Genomic DNA, 16,621 nt, shown 5'->3' on the forward strand with positions numbered 1-16,621 from the left:
GTATAGGTTATACTTTCTTGTTTCTTTGCATGTCTTGTAATATTTTGTTGAAGAGTGGACATTTCAAATAATGTGGTGGCAACTTTGGAAATAAGTTTCTCCGCTATCCCAGGGCTTGTTGTTCCTTGATGTAGTTGTCATTGTTAGTTTGTTTTGTGACTTTTCTGAACTAATTCAGTAAAGTCTATTTTTTGTTGTGTGTGGCCACTGACGTCTCTACTTGCTTAGGTTAGTAATCAACTAATGATTAGACAGGGATTTCCAAAAAGGCTGGCACCAATGTGTCTCACCATCTTGCTGAGGGCCTCTATGCATATTTGGGCAAACCTTCAACTATCTGGCAGGCATTTTGTAATTTTGCCTTAGCCTTCACTCCAGCTTGCGCAAAGCCTCAAGGTAAGCCATAGATGTGAGCTGAGGGCCTGCTCAGGCCTTTCCTGAGTCCTTATGGACATCTTATTCCTCAGCTTTTCCTTTTAAAATATTTGGTTAGTCAATTGTTTTTCCCAACTATTATCTCACCTTAGGCAGCCATGATGCTGAAACATTTAACACCCACCAGGGAAGAGCTTTTAGCACTGACAAGTTTGGGTGAGGTCAAATAAAAGACAGTCCTTCAGAGTGGGGTTTCTTAAATGTTTGGTAGAATTGGTATCTTAGGCTGGGTTGTCTAGAGGAACAAAACCAGTGAAACGTGTACATATGTGTGTGTTGTGTGTGTGTAGAGAGAGAGATTTTAAGGAAATGGCTCATGCAGTTGTGGATGTTGGCAAGGCCCAAATCCTTGGGTTAGGTGTCAGGCTGGAAACTTCTCCAGACTCATGTGATTGTAGGGCTGAAGAACCCAAAATCAACAGGTCAGATGGCCGGTTGCTGGCTCAGGAACCTGTGGGAACTGGTGAATCTCAAAATTTGCAGGCTACTAGCTCACATCCCAAGAACCGGAGATTGGATGATGATGAGTCAGATGCAGGATCCAGAGTGAGAGTGAGCCTTGATGGAACATTTATTTATATACTGGAGTCAGGCCACACCCCCAAGGAAACTCCCCTTTCAACTGATTGGTAGTTCATAGCAGATCTCATCATGATAGTGATTATATCAGCTTTCATCATGGAGATGATTACATTAGATTATATTATGGAAGAGTAATCGTTAATCAGTCCAGTGTCTGCCAAACCACTGAGAATAATGGCCTAGCCAAGTTGACATGTAATGTTAACCATTGCAATTGGCTTATGAAATTGGTGTTTTCTTTGTATTTATAAAATATTATTCATTTTATCAGTATTTTTGTTATATTTTTTGTAGGAGTTGAACCACTTTATCTAAATTTACTAAATTGGTATTAAGTTTGTAATACCCTTTTACTTTTTTATTTAGATATAATTTATATATAGTGACATATTCAAATGACTTTAAGTGTACTGTTAAATCAGTTTTGACAAATTCTTATCAAGAACTAGAACATTTCTGTCACCCAAGTATCTTTTTAAAGTCTATAGAATCTGCGATGTTTTTTGTTTGTGTCTCTAATTCCTGACATTGATTATTTGTACTTTCACATTTTCCTTTGTTCGTCTCACTAGGAATTGATCAGTTTTATTGGTCTTTTCAAAGAACCAGCTTTTGATGTTGTTAATCTTCTCTGTGTGTTTTTTTTTTTTCTGTTTAATTTCTGTTCTTTACTGTTTTCTTTCTTTCTGCTTTTTTTGGTTTAATTTGTTGATTTTTTCCCCCTAATTTCTTGAGATAGGTGCTTAATTGATTTTCAGTCTTTTCTAATATACCATCAGCAAATTCCTTCCACACAGGACTTTGGCTACATTCCATATGTTTTATATATAGCATTTTCCTTATTTAAAAAATATATTCCTAGTTTCCTTTGTGATTTGTTCTTTGACTGGTTAGTTATTTAGAAGTGAAATCCATGGGCTTTTTCCAGTTTTCTTTCAGTAATTAGTTGCTCAGTTGCTTTATGATCAGAGAACATATTCTGTATGATTTCAGGCAGTTGAAATTGGTTGAGACTTGCTGTATGACCAGATATGGCCAGTTTTAGTAAGGATTTCATATGTTTTTGTACTGCAAATGTTGGGTTTTAGGTACATTAGGTCAAGTTCATTAGATCAAGTTTAGTAGTGTGTTGTAATGTGTGTTTTGCCTGTCTTTTCTATTAGTTGCTGAGAGAAGTATGTTAAAAATCATTTTCTGTATTGTGAAATCTATTCTTTTGGTTTTGTCAGTTTTTCCTTGAGGTTATGAAGTGCCTATAAATTTAGAACTTTTATGTACAACGCTTTTTATTGTTGCCTTAAAGTGTAGTTCATCTGGTGCAGCTATACCACTTTTGGTTAGCGTTACATGGTATACTTTTTCCATCTTTTTACTTTGAATGTTTTTGTTTTTTTACGTTTCATGTATGTTTCTTATAAATATCTTGTATCTGTTTGTTTTTCACCTAGCATGACAATCTTTGTCATTTAATGGAAGCATTCAGTCCATTTGTAGTTAATGTAATCATGGACAACTTTGCCTTTCACAGTGCTTTCCACTTGCCCCACCTGCTGTGTTCCTTTTATCCTCTTTAGTTTGTTTCTTTCAGAATGGGTAAGATTTTTTATAATGCCATTTTCCTTCTATTATGTACTCTTTTAATGATTATCCTAGATATTACAATATGCAAAGCCCTAAATTAATTGGTATAATTTATCCACCTGGCAGACAATGAAAACACCAATAGAACAGTGCTTTTTAAACTTCAACATATGCAGAAATCAGTCAACAAACTTACAAACCCCGTTGCCATCGAGTTAAGGCATTAATTTGTGGGCCCCACCCCAAAGACTGATCCAGTAAAATGAAATTCAGTAGAATGTGCATTTTTAAGAAGCATCGAGCTGCAAGTCCGCAGAACACATTTGGAGTAGTAGTGTCTTAGAACCAGTTAACTCCATTTATCTTCATCCCAACCTAAATGCCTTGTCGCCGTGTATTCTAGGACTCTTTATGTTTCAAGCCCCAGGAGATATTATTATTGTTTGATGCCGTCAGTTATTTATTTAGGTTTAGATTTACTTACATATTTACCCTTTTTTGTTATTCTACATTTTCCCCCTGCATTTCCAGGCTTCCAGCTAGGGTCATTTTTCTTCTGCTTTAGTTTTCTTTAGTGTGAGTTCACTACTGACAGGTTTTTTTTTGTTTTTGTTGTCTGAACATATTTTTATTTTACCTTTATTCTATTTTTTTAAATTGTACTTCAGATGAAGCTTATTTTACCTTTATTCCTGAAGGACATTTTCACTGGATTTAAAATTGCAAATTGGCAGTAATTTTCTTTTAGGACTTTAAATACAATATATCCTTATACTGTCTTCTGATTTCCAGTGTTTCGTTTGAAAAGTTACCTGCCATTCTAGTTGTTATTCCTTTGGAGGTCCTCTGCTTGTGTTTAAGATTTTTTCTTTGTATTGGATTTTAGAAGGTTTTTCTGATTTACATACATTTTTCTTTCAGTTTATCTTACTTGATCTTTATAGGGTTTCTTGCCTGTATGGCTTGATTTTGTTCGATCAGTTTTAGAAAATTCACTACCATTTTTCTTGCAATAATGCCTTTGCTTTCTTCTCTCCCCCCGGAGCCCACGTTGCACATGTTAGACCCTTTTTCTTAATTCTGTATTTCTCTCTCTTTTTCTGCATTTCTTTATTGTAGTCTCTCTCTGCTTCATTCTGGTTATTTTCCTCTGACCTATCTTCTAGTTCACTGATTTTCTCTTCAGCTCTCTAATTTGTTAAACTCTCCATTTGTTTCTTAATTTTGGTTATCACATTTTTTAGCTTGTTTTTTAGTTTCCATTCTGTGCTGAAATTTTCAATCTTGTTTTTTATTTTTTTATGCATAGTAAGTATAGAAAGTCTGATATCCCTAACTTATAGAGCCACTAGGAGTCTGATCCTGTTAGCTTTTTGTTCTGTTGTTCTCTATATTTACTAAAATATACTATATTTTCTATAGTGTGTCAGACATTATGTTTGCAGAATTGTTTGTGGAAATAATTTGAGGTCTAGAATAATGGCATCATCTAACAAAGAGAATTTATCATTGTTTTTGCCAGGAACATAGGGACCCGGGAAATTTGGGATTATTTTAATCTAGTTTTAAGATTTTGATGATTTGAAGTCAGACTGAAGTCCGTGGTGGGCCTTACTCGTAGGGTGTGTTTCCTTGATGTACCAACCCGGAACACGGGGACTCACCAGGGCTTTCCCCACCCACACAGGTCTTAGCTGCCAGCCTTTGTCACCTCAGCCCTGGGTGGATGTCAAAAGCCTCAGAAAACTCACTGGAGTATAGGACCCCAGGCAAAATCAACCCTAGATGGCAGTTTACCTTTCTAGGGCCTCTGGTCTCCTCTGGCCTAAGAATTCTTTATTGACTTGTTAGCTCTCTGTGCCTCAAAGCCTGTGTTTTTCATGGTTAATTCAGATTTTCTACTTGTCCTCAGCGAGAACATTAGTCTTATCTACTGGTCCTCTGATACTAGATTTCTACTTTTTTTAAGCTAAGTGTAGAATTGAGATTGATACTGTTTTCTTGGTTGAGCTTTCTGCTAGAGTGCTGCAAGTTCAATAGTTTGTAGACGTTTAAGTGAAACTGAAATACCATGAGACCAGTATTTGGTATCTTATCCAGCTACTTTTTAATTTTAGTTTATTGAAAAGTTTGGTAAAGAGAATCATTTCGTCAGCTGTTCATTTTGTACAAGCATACAGAAGGGTGCGAACAGTTGTTGACCGGACCGTTCTTTATACAACTATCTTAGTTGATCATTTTTGCACATTTCAACCCATTAGAGTTATATTCCGTGTTAGTCTTAGGACTCTGGAACAGTTTTACTGTGACAGACTCGGGAGGCCTCTTGAGAGAAACACTTTGAAGCATAAAGTAGAAGTAGCTTTGGCTAGAAAAAATGTGGGCCTCATCTCTTTGGGAGCAGGTCCAGTGGGCCCACAAGGTAAACTCAGGACTTCCTTTAGGCAAAACTGAAGTATAAAAACCACCACTTTATACTTAGTAGACTTTGAAAAAATAGGAGTATTTTTCTTGGAATTGCCCTCATGCAGGGAAGTGTAAGATGCAGGCTACTAGTGAGTCTTAAACTATGGTTTTTTGGTTGCTTATTATGGGTAACTGTTTTATGGATCCTCTAAATTTAGAGGCTTTTAAAAACACTGTAAGTAAAATCTTTAGCTTCTCTAAGGCTTTTGGTAAGCACCCTTTCAGTTTTAAATATCTGTGATTGGTATGTGGTACACAGCAAGTTAACATCACTGTTTCACTATACATTTATTTAAATTTCACCTAGAACTTAAGATTCTTGTCTTTTATTTTCTTTACCAAACAGGATTTGCCCAATAATATGATCCATCAGGTGCCAATTAAATCACTCCCTCAAGAATGGCTTTGGTGTGAGACTTGGTGTGATGATGCCTCTAAGAAAAGGGCAAAGACAATTGATTTGGTAAGCTGTTTGTGGCTCTCCTCTGCATCTTAGTGCAGTGTGATGGCTTTCTTGTGGTTGTATAGTTTAGGAGTTTTCTACCTGCAGCAGGAGACGATAGAAGCCAAAACTTCAGTTGCCGAATATGACAGTTCTCATCACCTACAATCTGTGAATTCACTGCTTCACTTCCGAATCATCTGGCAGGGTAATTTTTTCAAATAGACACTAACTTTTCCTGCCTTCTTGTCACTCCCCAGGGCTGCTGTGTAGCAGAAACCTGTTAGCATACTGCTCCTGACAATATGTCGTCTCCCTAAGCCTCAGTATTGTTCTTATGCAGTGAGAGCACATAACCTAGAGCGGACACACCTTTGAGTTCTCCACTATGTACCCTTTCTTAAACTCACCTGAAGCATGTTGTCTTGTTTTCACAGTGTAATAATCCAATGACCAAAGAGCCCAAACTGGAAGCAGCAATGCGAATTGTCCCAGAGTGGCAGGACTATGATCAGGAAATCAAACAGCTACAGACCCGCTTTCAGATGGAAAAGGAAGCAGGACCACAGTCTAAAGGGAATAAAACAAAAGAGCCGAGCCGAGAAGGTAAGTACAAACCTTTGGCTTTAGATAAGTACTTTTTTGCTTTTCTCATTTCTATTCATCAAAATCACAAACCACATAATAATGAAAAAAAGGAAAAGAAAAACCTCTCAATCATTACTTCTTTCATCCCAACGTAACCAACTGTATGTTTTCATTTCCCTTTTTCACTTGGCCTTCTAAACAGTTTTTATTTATACACTGGCTGGCTGCCCCACTGTTTTTTTTGGAGAGGGGCTGCTTCCTTTTGAGTGTGGAGTATGTTGTTTGCAGGGGGTGTGTTTCCCCTAAAGCAGACTGATCCGGATGTACTTTGCATTCAGATGGGGTGTTTGTAAAAGTTCTTTAAAGATAGGAGGCGTCCCTTGGTGGCACAAATGGTTAAGCATTCGACTACTAGCCAAAAACTTGGTGGTTCAGACCCACCCATGGGTGCCTTGGAGGACAGGCCTGGCAATCTGTTTCTGAAACATCACAGTCTTGAAAACCCAGCGAAGCAATTTTACTCCGCAAACATAGGTTGCCATGAGCTGGAATCAACGGCAGCTAACAACAGGCAAATATAAGGTGATATCCTGATTGTGATTATTTTATTTAGGTTTATGTGTTTTGTGATACATAAGCCGAAACTAAAATTACATGGGGGATCTCTTGTCAGATTCCTTAGGTTTGTTTTTTTTTTTTTTTTCATCCAACAAGTCACTAGTGAATGGACAAGAATCAAGGCGAAGTACATGTGAATTTGGAAAAAATTTTTAAAAACAAGTATATTGGGTTGAGGATGAATTTAGTTTAGGTCAGAAATAGAAAGGAGTTACTGTATTTTTATGCAAATAACACACACCTTCTACATTTGTTTGTTAATTGTATCCTCCCACCATGAGGTATTTTCATAAGCACACTGTGCTGATTTTTTTTTTTACAGCAACATATAAAAAAATTGGCACAGTGGCACTCATGAAAATACCTCATGAGGGGGAGGGCACAGTTGGCAAACAAACATGGAAGGTGTGCGTTATTTGTGTAAAAATACGCTGAGCCTTCCTATAATATTTTTCCTACTATGTATACATCTTGAATGGTAGCCACCTGAAAAATATCAGAATACAAAAGTGACCTTTTTTAAACTATTACTACCTTGGGCAAATGCATTCATTTGGCTCTGGTTTTTAAGATTTATTCACCTCAAAATTAATTCTAAAAGAGCAGTTGCATAAGAACATGGCTCTTGAGTGATTCATGTAAACATTCTGAAGACTGCCCTGTGATATCTGCTATCACAGGATAAAAGTTTGCCCTTTATATATTTGCCATAAAAAATTAATTCCAATTCAGTGGTAAAACCTCAAAGATTTCCATAGATAAATGGGCAAAGAAGGTGAATAAATATCGTTCAAATAAGATGAAAGTCCTCTTGAGATTTATCTTAAATAATTCACCACAAGAAAAAAGTTATGTACATGAAGATGTTTATTTTACTAGCATTTATAAAGCAAAAGTATTAAAAACAGTTTAAACACCCAGTAAGAGGGACTGTTAAATGAGCTACACCAATACATAGTAAAAACGTTTATATGCCATTAAGTGAGAAAAGAGGAACCCTGACTGAAAATGTGTGCATGTAGACCAACTGGAAATAAAAACTGCACAGGTAGAAACTGTTCAGTTTGGATTGGAGATTTGCAGAGAGTTTTTGTTTTAAAAATAAAAATGTCTCCTTTACTTTCTTGCTTTCAAAATATAACGCAAAAACATCAAATCTCCTAAAATTTTTTAAAAAGTAGAAGTGGGGCACAAAAAACAGGTTATGCTGCTGGGACCTGCCCGGTCTGTACTTCCTGACTTGAGGACATTCTGTTTTCTCTTCGTTCCGTTATTCTCCTTTTCCGCAGGTCCTCAGAAGCGTGAAGAATTATGATCTCTGGAGGAAGATAGGAAATTGCACCATTTGAAAAACAGTTTTTATATTAAATGCTAGTTTTTTCTGATCTGTCTATACAACTGCTGATGAACTGGCTGGGCAGGTGTGGCACACCTTTGATTCTGAACGTTTGATTTTGACTTCTGCACACTGGTGGGGTTAAGGCGCTACTAGATTGTACCTCAGAGGAAGACCAGTGGCTGATCTTCCAGGACTCGGAACAGAGGGGAGCGTGGCAGCAGCACCGGGAAGAAACGAGTACGCGCTGCTCATCGTGGGAAGCCGGCCAGCCACAGCCGCCGCACTCTTCCCTACCTCAGTTTCAGCTGCCCGTGGAATCGCCCGTGCCGCGGGCCCTGTCGGCAGCAGCTCCGTCCACTGGCTGTGCTGACCTGCTCTGTGTGCCCCTCGTGAACCCTCTCCCATGCCTCAGGCTCCTTATTGAGTCAGAATCCTGCCAACTGTGTGTCTTCAGAGCTGGCTCAGTGCAGCAGCTACAGCAGGTGAATCTGGGAACAGGATAGGGCTGGGCTGGGGCCAGGATAGGGAAAATATCAGGAGTAGGAGCGTTCTCAGAATCAAGGCAGGGGCGGTGAGAGAGACCAGAATTTGGCCGTTGTCTTTTATCAGTACCGTTGTGACAAATTTGAAAACATTATTCTTATTCCCCATCCAATCCCAGTGAATTTTTGAGGCTATTATTTTATAAAGTTTTTGTATTTGTCAAAAGTCTTTGCTTTTTCTTCCCACTTTCTTAAAAAATGTCTGTTAAATGATTTCTTTACTGGATACAGTCATCCTGAGTGTCTGTAGTAGTCCATCTCCGAGGGCCCAGGGCTTCCCTCTGGAATGTGACTCAGCTCATTTGCCTGTTCCTTCTGTGTAGGAGTTGCTCTGTGTAGCTGTTTCTCTACAAAAGAGCTCCTAGATAGATGACCCGGAGAGGTTTTGACTGTGGAATTCACATGTTTATATACGTTGTTCTTTGTTCCTGTCACTTCGCGCTTCGGGTTGCAAAAATTGCTGGAGACATCACCAGTTCTGAGTCTGCGTTATGGCATCTTGAGGTAGAGTTTGCCCTTTAGTCACTTTTGTTTCTACCAAAGTCTTTTTGTGTCTTCACTTGAACAGCCCAGAACTGCCCCTTTTGAACCAGCCTTTATGGCAGATGAGGCAGTGCTATGAGAAACCGCCAGTAGAGCCAGAGCGGGGTGGAGCTCAGGTGTCCTTCCCTGCGTCTCTGCCTCTGCCTGCAGGGCCCCGTGGCAAAAGCACTAATGTGGAGTCATGCCTGCCTTCGCATGCACACTTTTGTTTTCTTTCATATTTTGCCTGCTTTTTAAAAACATGAGGAGAGGGTGGTGCAAATGGATAGCTAAGTCCTTGCCCTTCTAAACCAGATAGGATTTTGATTTGCAGTCCTTTTTAAATTACAGAGTCTTATCACAAATATCAAGTAATTTGTTTTTTACTATTTTCAAATGAATGAGTTAGCTTAGCCTCCCAGCCAGTCTGAAGGAGCGTTTGACTTTGCTTTCATAGTGGTGTTATCAATTGAGGGAAGACTTTCAAAAGAGGATTAAGCATATAATCTGTGACCCCAAAAGGCCAGGGACCCTCAGAATCACTGACAAAGGCATGTTACTCCACCTTCTCCTCACCTAGTCAGAGGGGCTGAAGGGATAGAATCAGGAAGATTAAAAAACATTTGTTCGGGCTTCACCTTCAGATATAATTAAGCTTTCAGAGAGCCTTCTGCTGCCACTGCCACCTAGAGCCATGCATTTCCCAGGTTACCTGGGAAGTGGCCCTGGCTCCTTTCTCTGTGTTGCCAAGCCTGTTTTGCATATTCCGTGTTAGGGAGGTACAGAGTGAACTGTACCATCTGTCCTTTGTGGCCCTGGTGTCACTCGTTGCCCCTCAACACTGTACACGTCTGCTGTGGTCAGTTCTAAATGCGCACTCCAGCTTGCTTCTACAGTGGCCCTACCCCACTGTAGTCCTTTTTGTGATTCAGGTGGCGTAACCTAAGCACCTTTCAAAGGTAACCTCCCATGTCCTAGGAAGTGATGTTGCCATGAAAATTTGACCTTGGTCCACTTTACCTGTTATCTCTGTTATAAGAGCATATTGTGACTGATGGAGGTAAGAGAAATTTTTTCCAGGAAGCAAGAATTGGTTGCACTGAGTGTTAAAACTTACAGGAACTGTTCACAGTGTGTATTTTTTTTCTCATCACATAGTAGAAATTTTCTGTCTGAGCAAGTGGCAGAGTGACATGTTAGAATGACATGAAGTGCTGTGCGCCTGTTTTTCTGCTCTGTGGGAGTGTTGGTTGGGGTGAGAACCTGCTGAGGTCTCGGCAGGCCTGTGTTTTGGTGTAATGTGGTACTGAGTGCTCACCACCTTGAGTGATGGCATGGTGGTTTTTCACAGTCTGATAAACTTAGAATCTGTCAACATGTTGCATTTCAAGTTGAACCTACAAATGTTGTCATGCCCATGAGTATGCCAGCATTGGCTGGGTCCACGCACTATGTGAACTCAGTCTTAGGAGAGCAAAGGTTTTAAGTGTATTGAGAAACAGTTCCATGGATGGAGCTGAATTTACTGTTTCCCTGAGTTCTCATGTTGTCACCTTTGCTGAAGCCGTGCCTAAATCAACAGCCTCTCCTGGCTGCTGGGACTAAGAGTCCCTGCGTGCAGGGCTGAGGGAGCTAGGGATGGTTGTGCAGGTATCAGAAAAACTGCCAGGGAGACCAGAGGAAGGAAAGCCAGTTGTTTCCATTAGCCAGGAATTGTTCTTCACTGGTACTGAAATTGGAAGCAGGCCAGATGCCACCCTCCTGGCACTAAATATAAGATGGCTTATATCACGTGCCCCCATGAGTAAACGTGGGCACTTGAAAGTAGTTTTTTCTTGACGTTGCCAAGGCTAACTTTGCCGGAATGATTTTAAAAAAGAATTGTTTAACTTAAGAGTCACACGTGTTTTTTTCAGAATAAGGTGTTGATGCTGTATTATCAGATTTCATGGAACGTCAGGTTACTGCTAAAGCCACAGAGGGGAAACTTTCTCTTGGTAACAGACAATGGAGGGTGGAAAAAATGGAGAGCGAATTATGTAAAAAGTTATTTAATATATATTCCATTGTGGAGTTTTAATAGTTTCTGAAGGACTTGATTTTATGGGGCCATTTTGTGGGGTGATTGTGCTTAATCAACGTGAACGTGGCTCGTGACATGTCCAGTTTGGTAGGAGGACTGTTTTCATGTACATTAGTGCCCTCCCTGTCTTGGCACAGTGAGGACAAGACCGTGAGGAGAACTTTGCTAATTACCTGGTGGAATTCAAGCAAGTTAGACTTAATAACTCATTGATAGAGTGGCGAAGGCAGATTTCTCATTGATTATTTGCTGTCTGACTTCTGTATACGATACAGAAGCCGCTAGCTGTCATCCTGTTAGGAGCAACGTGGCCAGCCTACACTTCTGGGTGGCAATAGTCGTATTGAGTCAGAGAACTGAGGAGAGGGTCTCTCTCCTGCAGGGTGTCATTGAGTGCTGACAGGCTATAAAAACAAGCCACAGAATCAGCTCTGAAGCCGAGTATCTCCATGCCCCCCAGAAGTAGTCTGCAAAGTTTCAGCACCATGGTTATGATTTTGGAAGCAAGAGGCCATCTCCTGAGTCTTTCCCCATTACCTACAACAAAGAGGCCGGATGTGGAGGACTGGAGTAGGACATGAAGGGACAGAGCTGAGGTCTCGTGTCACCTGTATTTTACACATTGCCTCGCTTGCCACCATTTATGTTTCCAGAGAAATGGGCATAATTCCCTCTGTAAAAAAAAAAAAGTGGGACAAAAGATTATCAAGTACCATGTTTTCCAATCAGTTATCCGTGGTAATAACAAGACAAACATGTAAAAATGGAGAAAAAAGTTAGACTTTTTAAAGAAAATACTTTCCAAAATCTTCTTTATAAATATTCTATTTTCCTGTAACCCTGTCCCATTAAATGCGACACAGTGTTCAGGTGCTGCCCCTTGCTTGGGAATAGGCTCTGGGGCTTTAAGTGTCTGCAGGATCCTCTGCAGCCAAAGTGGAGTGAGAATGAGTTTCCTGGTACTGTAACGAAATTAAGGTCTGCTCAGTACAATAAATTTTTGCTCTCTTCTTTGAATCTGTCTGCTCAGTTACTCCACTTACAGTTTAGAAAGGGCAGAGTGTTAGAGCTCAAGTTCAACCTCTCATTAACTAAAGATGCAGGCCCAGGCAGAGGGAGGAGGGCTTTACCTGAAGCCTTCAGCGGCAGGGCTGGGCTGGGCTGCACCGTTCCTCAGGGTCCTCGGGAGTGCACTGAGCCCCCAGGAGTGCACTGAGCCCCCAGGAGTGCACTGAGCCCCCAGGAGTGCACTGAGCCCCCAGGAGTGCACTGAGCCCCCAGGAGTGCACTGAGCCCCTTCAGGGCCCCAGCCTCTGAAGGGCTGCCCTGGGCAGGGCCTAGCAGGGAGGCAGCCTCACACGAACAGGTGAGCTAGGAAAGGGACCTGCAAGGCAAGAAGGCACCAGGAGACAGCTGGACCTAACCTTGAGCACCGAGTTCCTTAGAGGGATGGCAAGCTCGTTTAGCCTGTTTTCTGAGCTCCTACTTGGGGGGTAGGTATAAAGTTGAAGATGCGGTTCCAGTTCCCCAGGGGCTCGCTGGACACTGCAGCATGGTGTAATGAGTGCTGAGGTGAGAGCTGGGGAGGTGAGTAGTGGCTGTGAGCACAAGAGAGGGTCCTCACGGAAGAGAGGAGGGATTTGATGGTCAGGAAAAGCTACAATTAGACGATGATCAAAGTGAAGGCAGAGGAATAAGTCAGAGTTAGAGGAGCCCTGGTGGCACAACAGTTAAGCACTCAGCTGTTAACTGAAAGTTGGCCATTCGAACCCACCCAGCAGCTTCACGGGAGGAAAACCTGGAGATCTGCTGCCATAAAGATTACAGACAAGGCAACCTTATGGGGCAGTTCTACTCTGTCATGGGGTGACTGTGAGTTGAAATTGACTCAGTGGCACACAGTAGCATCCTACATAGGCTAGAATGAGGAAGATGGGGAAAGAGGGAAGAAGGCACATTGCAGTAAGAACTTCAGCTAGTGTGTAGATTTAGAGAGTTGAAAGTGAAGCTTGTAGCCAGAGTCATGGCCAGGAGAGGGGTTAGGAGGAGGGCCACATTTACAATGCCTTTACCAAATAGTATGAAATGTATTTTTAATAAAACTTAAAACAAGGTTGGCAGTCGGCAAAGCAAGGGAAGAACGTGAGAAAAGTATCTGATCGCCCAAATCATACTTTACTGTAGAGAACCTGAAGAGTTCGAAAAAGAAAAAAAAAATTCTATGAGAGGTTACTATTTTGGCATATTTGCACATATATTTACATACACAAATCCTCAAAAGTAGGACCATACTGTAACATTCTGAGTAATTTTACACACGAGTGAAGTCATGTTTCTTGGAATGTGACAAGGTGCATGTAAAGGAAACCCACCTGGCACCTAAAAGAAAATAGAATGGCTCACGCTCAGAAGTCCAGAGCTGGCACAATCTGGATGGTCCATTTTTCAGAGATGTCATTACTTAGGTTCTCCCTGTCTCTGCTCGCCCATCCACAGTACCAGCTGTGTGCTAAGATGGCTAGCCATAGCAGCTGGCCCTTTGCTTCCTGTGCACATGGAGAGAGAGCTGGTTTCCCGTGGTGACAGCATGATCTTCGGAGTGAAGAGGAACCGTTCCAGAAGTCTGAGCAAGCCTCTCCTGTTCCACAGCCAGTCACCCCTTAGCTGAGGTCAATTGCCCAAGCTTCCTTGCTGCTATTCAAGGGGTGCAGGGTGAAGTGGGGGGTGGCTTTGGACAAGCCCATCTCAGCATCTATCATGGAAGGTTAAAAGGTTAAATCTTGCTTGAAAACTTGCATGGAAAACCAGCAGGTTACTGCCCATTCAGCTCCATCTGACGGCAATATTTTTCAGCCCTTCAAGTTGTTTTTTTCCAATATTTCCCTTCAAACGTCCCAAGAATATGCATCTATTGTCATTTCTTGATTCCTGGTAATTGGGAATTAGCTCCCCCACACCAGTATTTCCTGCCCTGCCTACTTTCCCTCCCCTACATCAGTAGTTTAACAATTTGGCTAAATCAGTAGTGATTTCATTACTGTGAATATGCAAATATTGCTTAATACTGAACCAAGCTGTCTATTACAACTTTTTTCCTTCCTGGCATGGCTGACTTTGTTTTAATTAAAGTTCTCTCTCTCTTTTTTCATTTGTTCAGTTTTCTATGCGCTAGCTTTTCCCACACGTAGCCCAGCAGGTCTCACTAGTGTCTTCCCATCATCTGGACGTTGGTGTTTGCCTCTGTAGCACCACAAGCCAGGCCTTATCCTGGTGGGTGAGCTGCAAGGCTTCCCTTGACCCCTGTCCTATTGGTGCTCTGTGCTTTGAATTCCAGGGCTTCCTCTCTCAGATTCCCACCTTGCTTTGCCAAAGGACACCTTTCCTAAGAAAGAGTGTGGGGGAGCATGTTTGAATCCTTACACACCTAATGATGTCTTAATTCCACTTTGACACTTGATTTTTTGGCTGGGTATGAAATTTGAAGCTGAGTTATTTTTCCTTTCGAACACCGAGAAGCTGGACTATGTCAAGAAGAATGCGGTGTCAGGATTGGAGGAAGACAAGCTGTGATGTGCTGATGAGACAACTTTGCCTGCTGAAAGAGGACTTGACACACTAATGAAGATCAAAGCTGTTTACCTGTGTTTTATTGACTATGCAAAGACATTCAACTCTGGATCATAACAAATTATGGATAACATTGAGAAGAATGGCATTTCCAGAACACTAAATTGTGCTCATGTGGAACATAGACCAAGAGGCAGTCATTTGAACAGAACAAGGAGATATTGAGTGGTTTAAAATCAGGAAGAGTGTGCCTCAGGGTTGGATCCTGTATCATCATACTTACTCAATCTGTATGCTGAGCAAATAATCGAAGAAACTGGACTATATGTAGAACATGGCATCAAGATTGGAGGAAGACTCATTAACAACCTGTGATGTGCAGATAAACACAACCTTTGCTTACTGCAAGCAAAGAGGACTTGAAACACTAATGGGGGTCAAAGACTACAGCCTTCAGCATGGATTACACCTTAACATAAAACAAATAAACAAAAATCATCACAACTGAACCAATAAGTAACATGATAAATGGAGAAAAGATTGAAGTTGTAAAGGATTTCATTTTACTTGGATCCACAATCAATGTTTATGGAAGCAGCAGCCCGGAAATCAAACGACATATTGCATTGGGCAAGTCTGCTGCAAAAGACCTCTTTAAAGCGTTCAAAAGCAAAGATGTCACTTTAGGACTAAGGTGTGCCTGACCCAAGCCATGGTATTTTCAGTTGCCTTATATGCAGTGTGAAAGCTGGACAATGAATAAGGAAGACCGAAGAATTGATGCCTTTGAATTACGGTGTTGGCAAAGAATACTGAATATACCATGAACTGCCAGAAGAATGAACAAGCCTGTCTCGGAAGAAGTACAGCCAGAGTGCTTCTTGGAAGGGAAGATGGTGAGACTTCATCTTATGTACTTTGGATATGTTACAGGAGGGACCAGTCCCTAGAGAAGGACATCATGCTTGGTAAAGTAGAAGGTCAGCGTAAAAGAAGAACACCCTCAAAGGGATTGACAGTGGCTGCACCTATGGGCTCAAGCATAACAATGATTGTGAGGATGGCCCAGGACGGGGCAGCGTTTTGTTCTGTTGTACATAGGGTCCCTATGAATCGAAACCAACTTGATAGCACCTAACAACATTTTTCCTCTAAACTTTGAAGACATTCAAAGTCTTCTAAGCATCTAGGGTTGTCGCTGAGATGTCTGATGCCATTCTGATTCTTCATTCTTTGTGCATGACTTATTTTCTCTCTCTTGACGCCTGTGGAATCTCCTCCTTACCGTGGCCTTGCTTCACAGGAACTGAGGGTTGGGTACCTGCTGGCCCGTTTTATTCTTAAAACTCCTGTTATTCAGTTCTAACAAATGTTATTATGTTCTGGATCATTTTCTTTATTCACTGTTTTTGGAGCTCTTCTTAGTCAGAATTGGGACCTTCTGGACTGATTTCAGTAATTAAAAAGTATATATTTTCTGTATTTGTTTATTTACTTATTTTTGGTATTCCCTGCAATAATTTGTTTTTATCATTTATCTCTGCTTTTAATTTTTATATTATTATAGTTTCTAAATTAACTATATGATTTAGCAAGATACTGGGAGGGTTTTTCTTGGAGGAGGAAGCCCTTGCTCTTTCGTGGGCCTTACCCCAGCCAGCCACTCAAATCTGGGGTCAGCGGAGGGTCCCTGGCTGGGGTAAGCCTTTTGAGCTGCTTTTTCTGTTCTGCTCCTTAGCCCTGCCCCTGCCTGGGACTGGCACTCAAGGTCAGGCTGCTGGTCCATAATTCACAGAGGACAAATATCCAGTCTAGAGGCTTGTGGAGAAAAGGAGCGGGTGTCCAGCTGGCCGGAA

General features: G+C 41.1%; 1 protein-coding gene across 2 annotated transcripts in view; it reads left to right on the top strand.

Annotated features, from left to right (window-relative positions):
• Positions 1-16,213, top strand: part of UGGT1 (UDP-glucose glycoprotein glucosyltransferase 1) — a 135,789-nt gene extending 119,576 nt beyond the window's left edge. For both annotated transcript variants that reach the window (XM_049889124.1, XM_049889125.1), the window contains 3 exons: positions 5,411-5,527; positions 5,944-6,112; positions 8,002-16,213. In XM_049889124.1, coding sequence (XP_049745081.1) covers positions 5,411-5,527; positions 5,944-6,112; positions 8,002-8,027 — 312 coding nt within the window. In that variant the 3' untranslated portion in view covers positions 8,028-16,213. The remainder of the gene's footprint in view (positions 1-5,410; positions 5,528-5,943; positions 6,113-8,001) is intronic.
• Positions 16,214-16,621: the final 408 nt, after the last annotated feature.

This window comes from Elephas maximus, chromosome 6, assembly GCF_024166365.1.
Source record: "Elephas maximus indicus isolate mEleMax1 chromosome 6, mEleMax1 primary haplotype, whole genome shotgun sequence".
In the NCBI taxonomy this organism is placed as follows: domain Eukaryota; kingdom Metazoa; phylum Chordata; class Mammalia; order Proboscidea; family Elephantidae; genus Elephas; species Elephas maximus.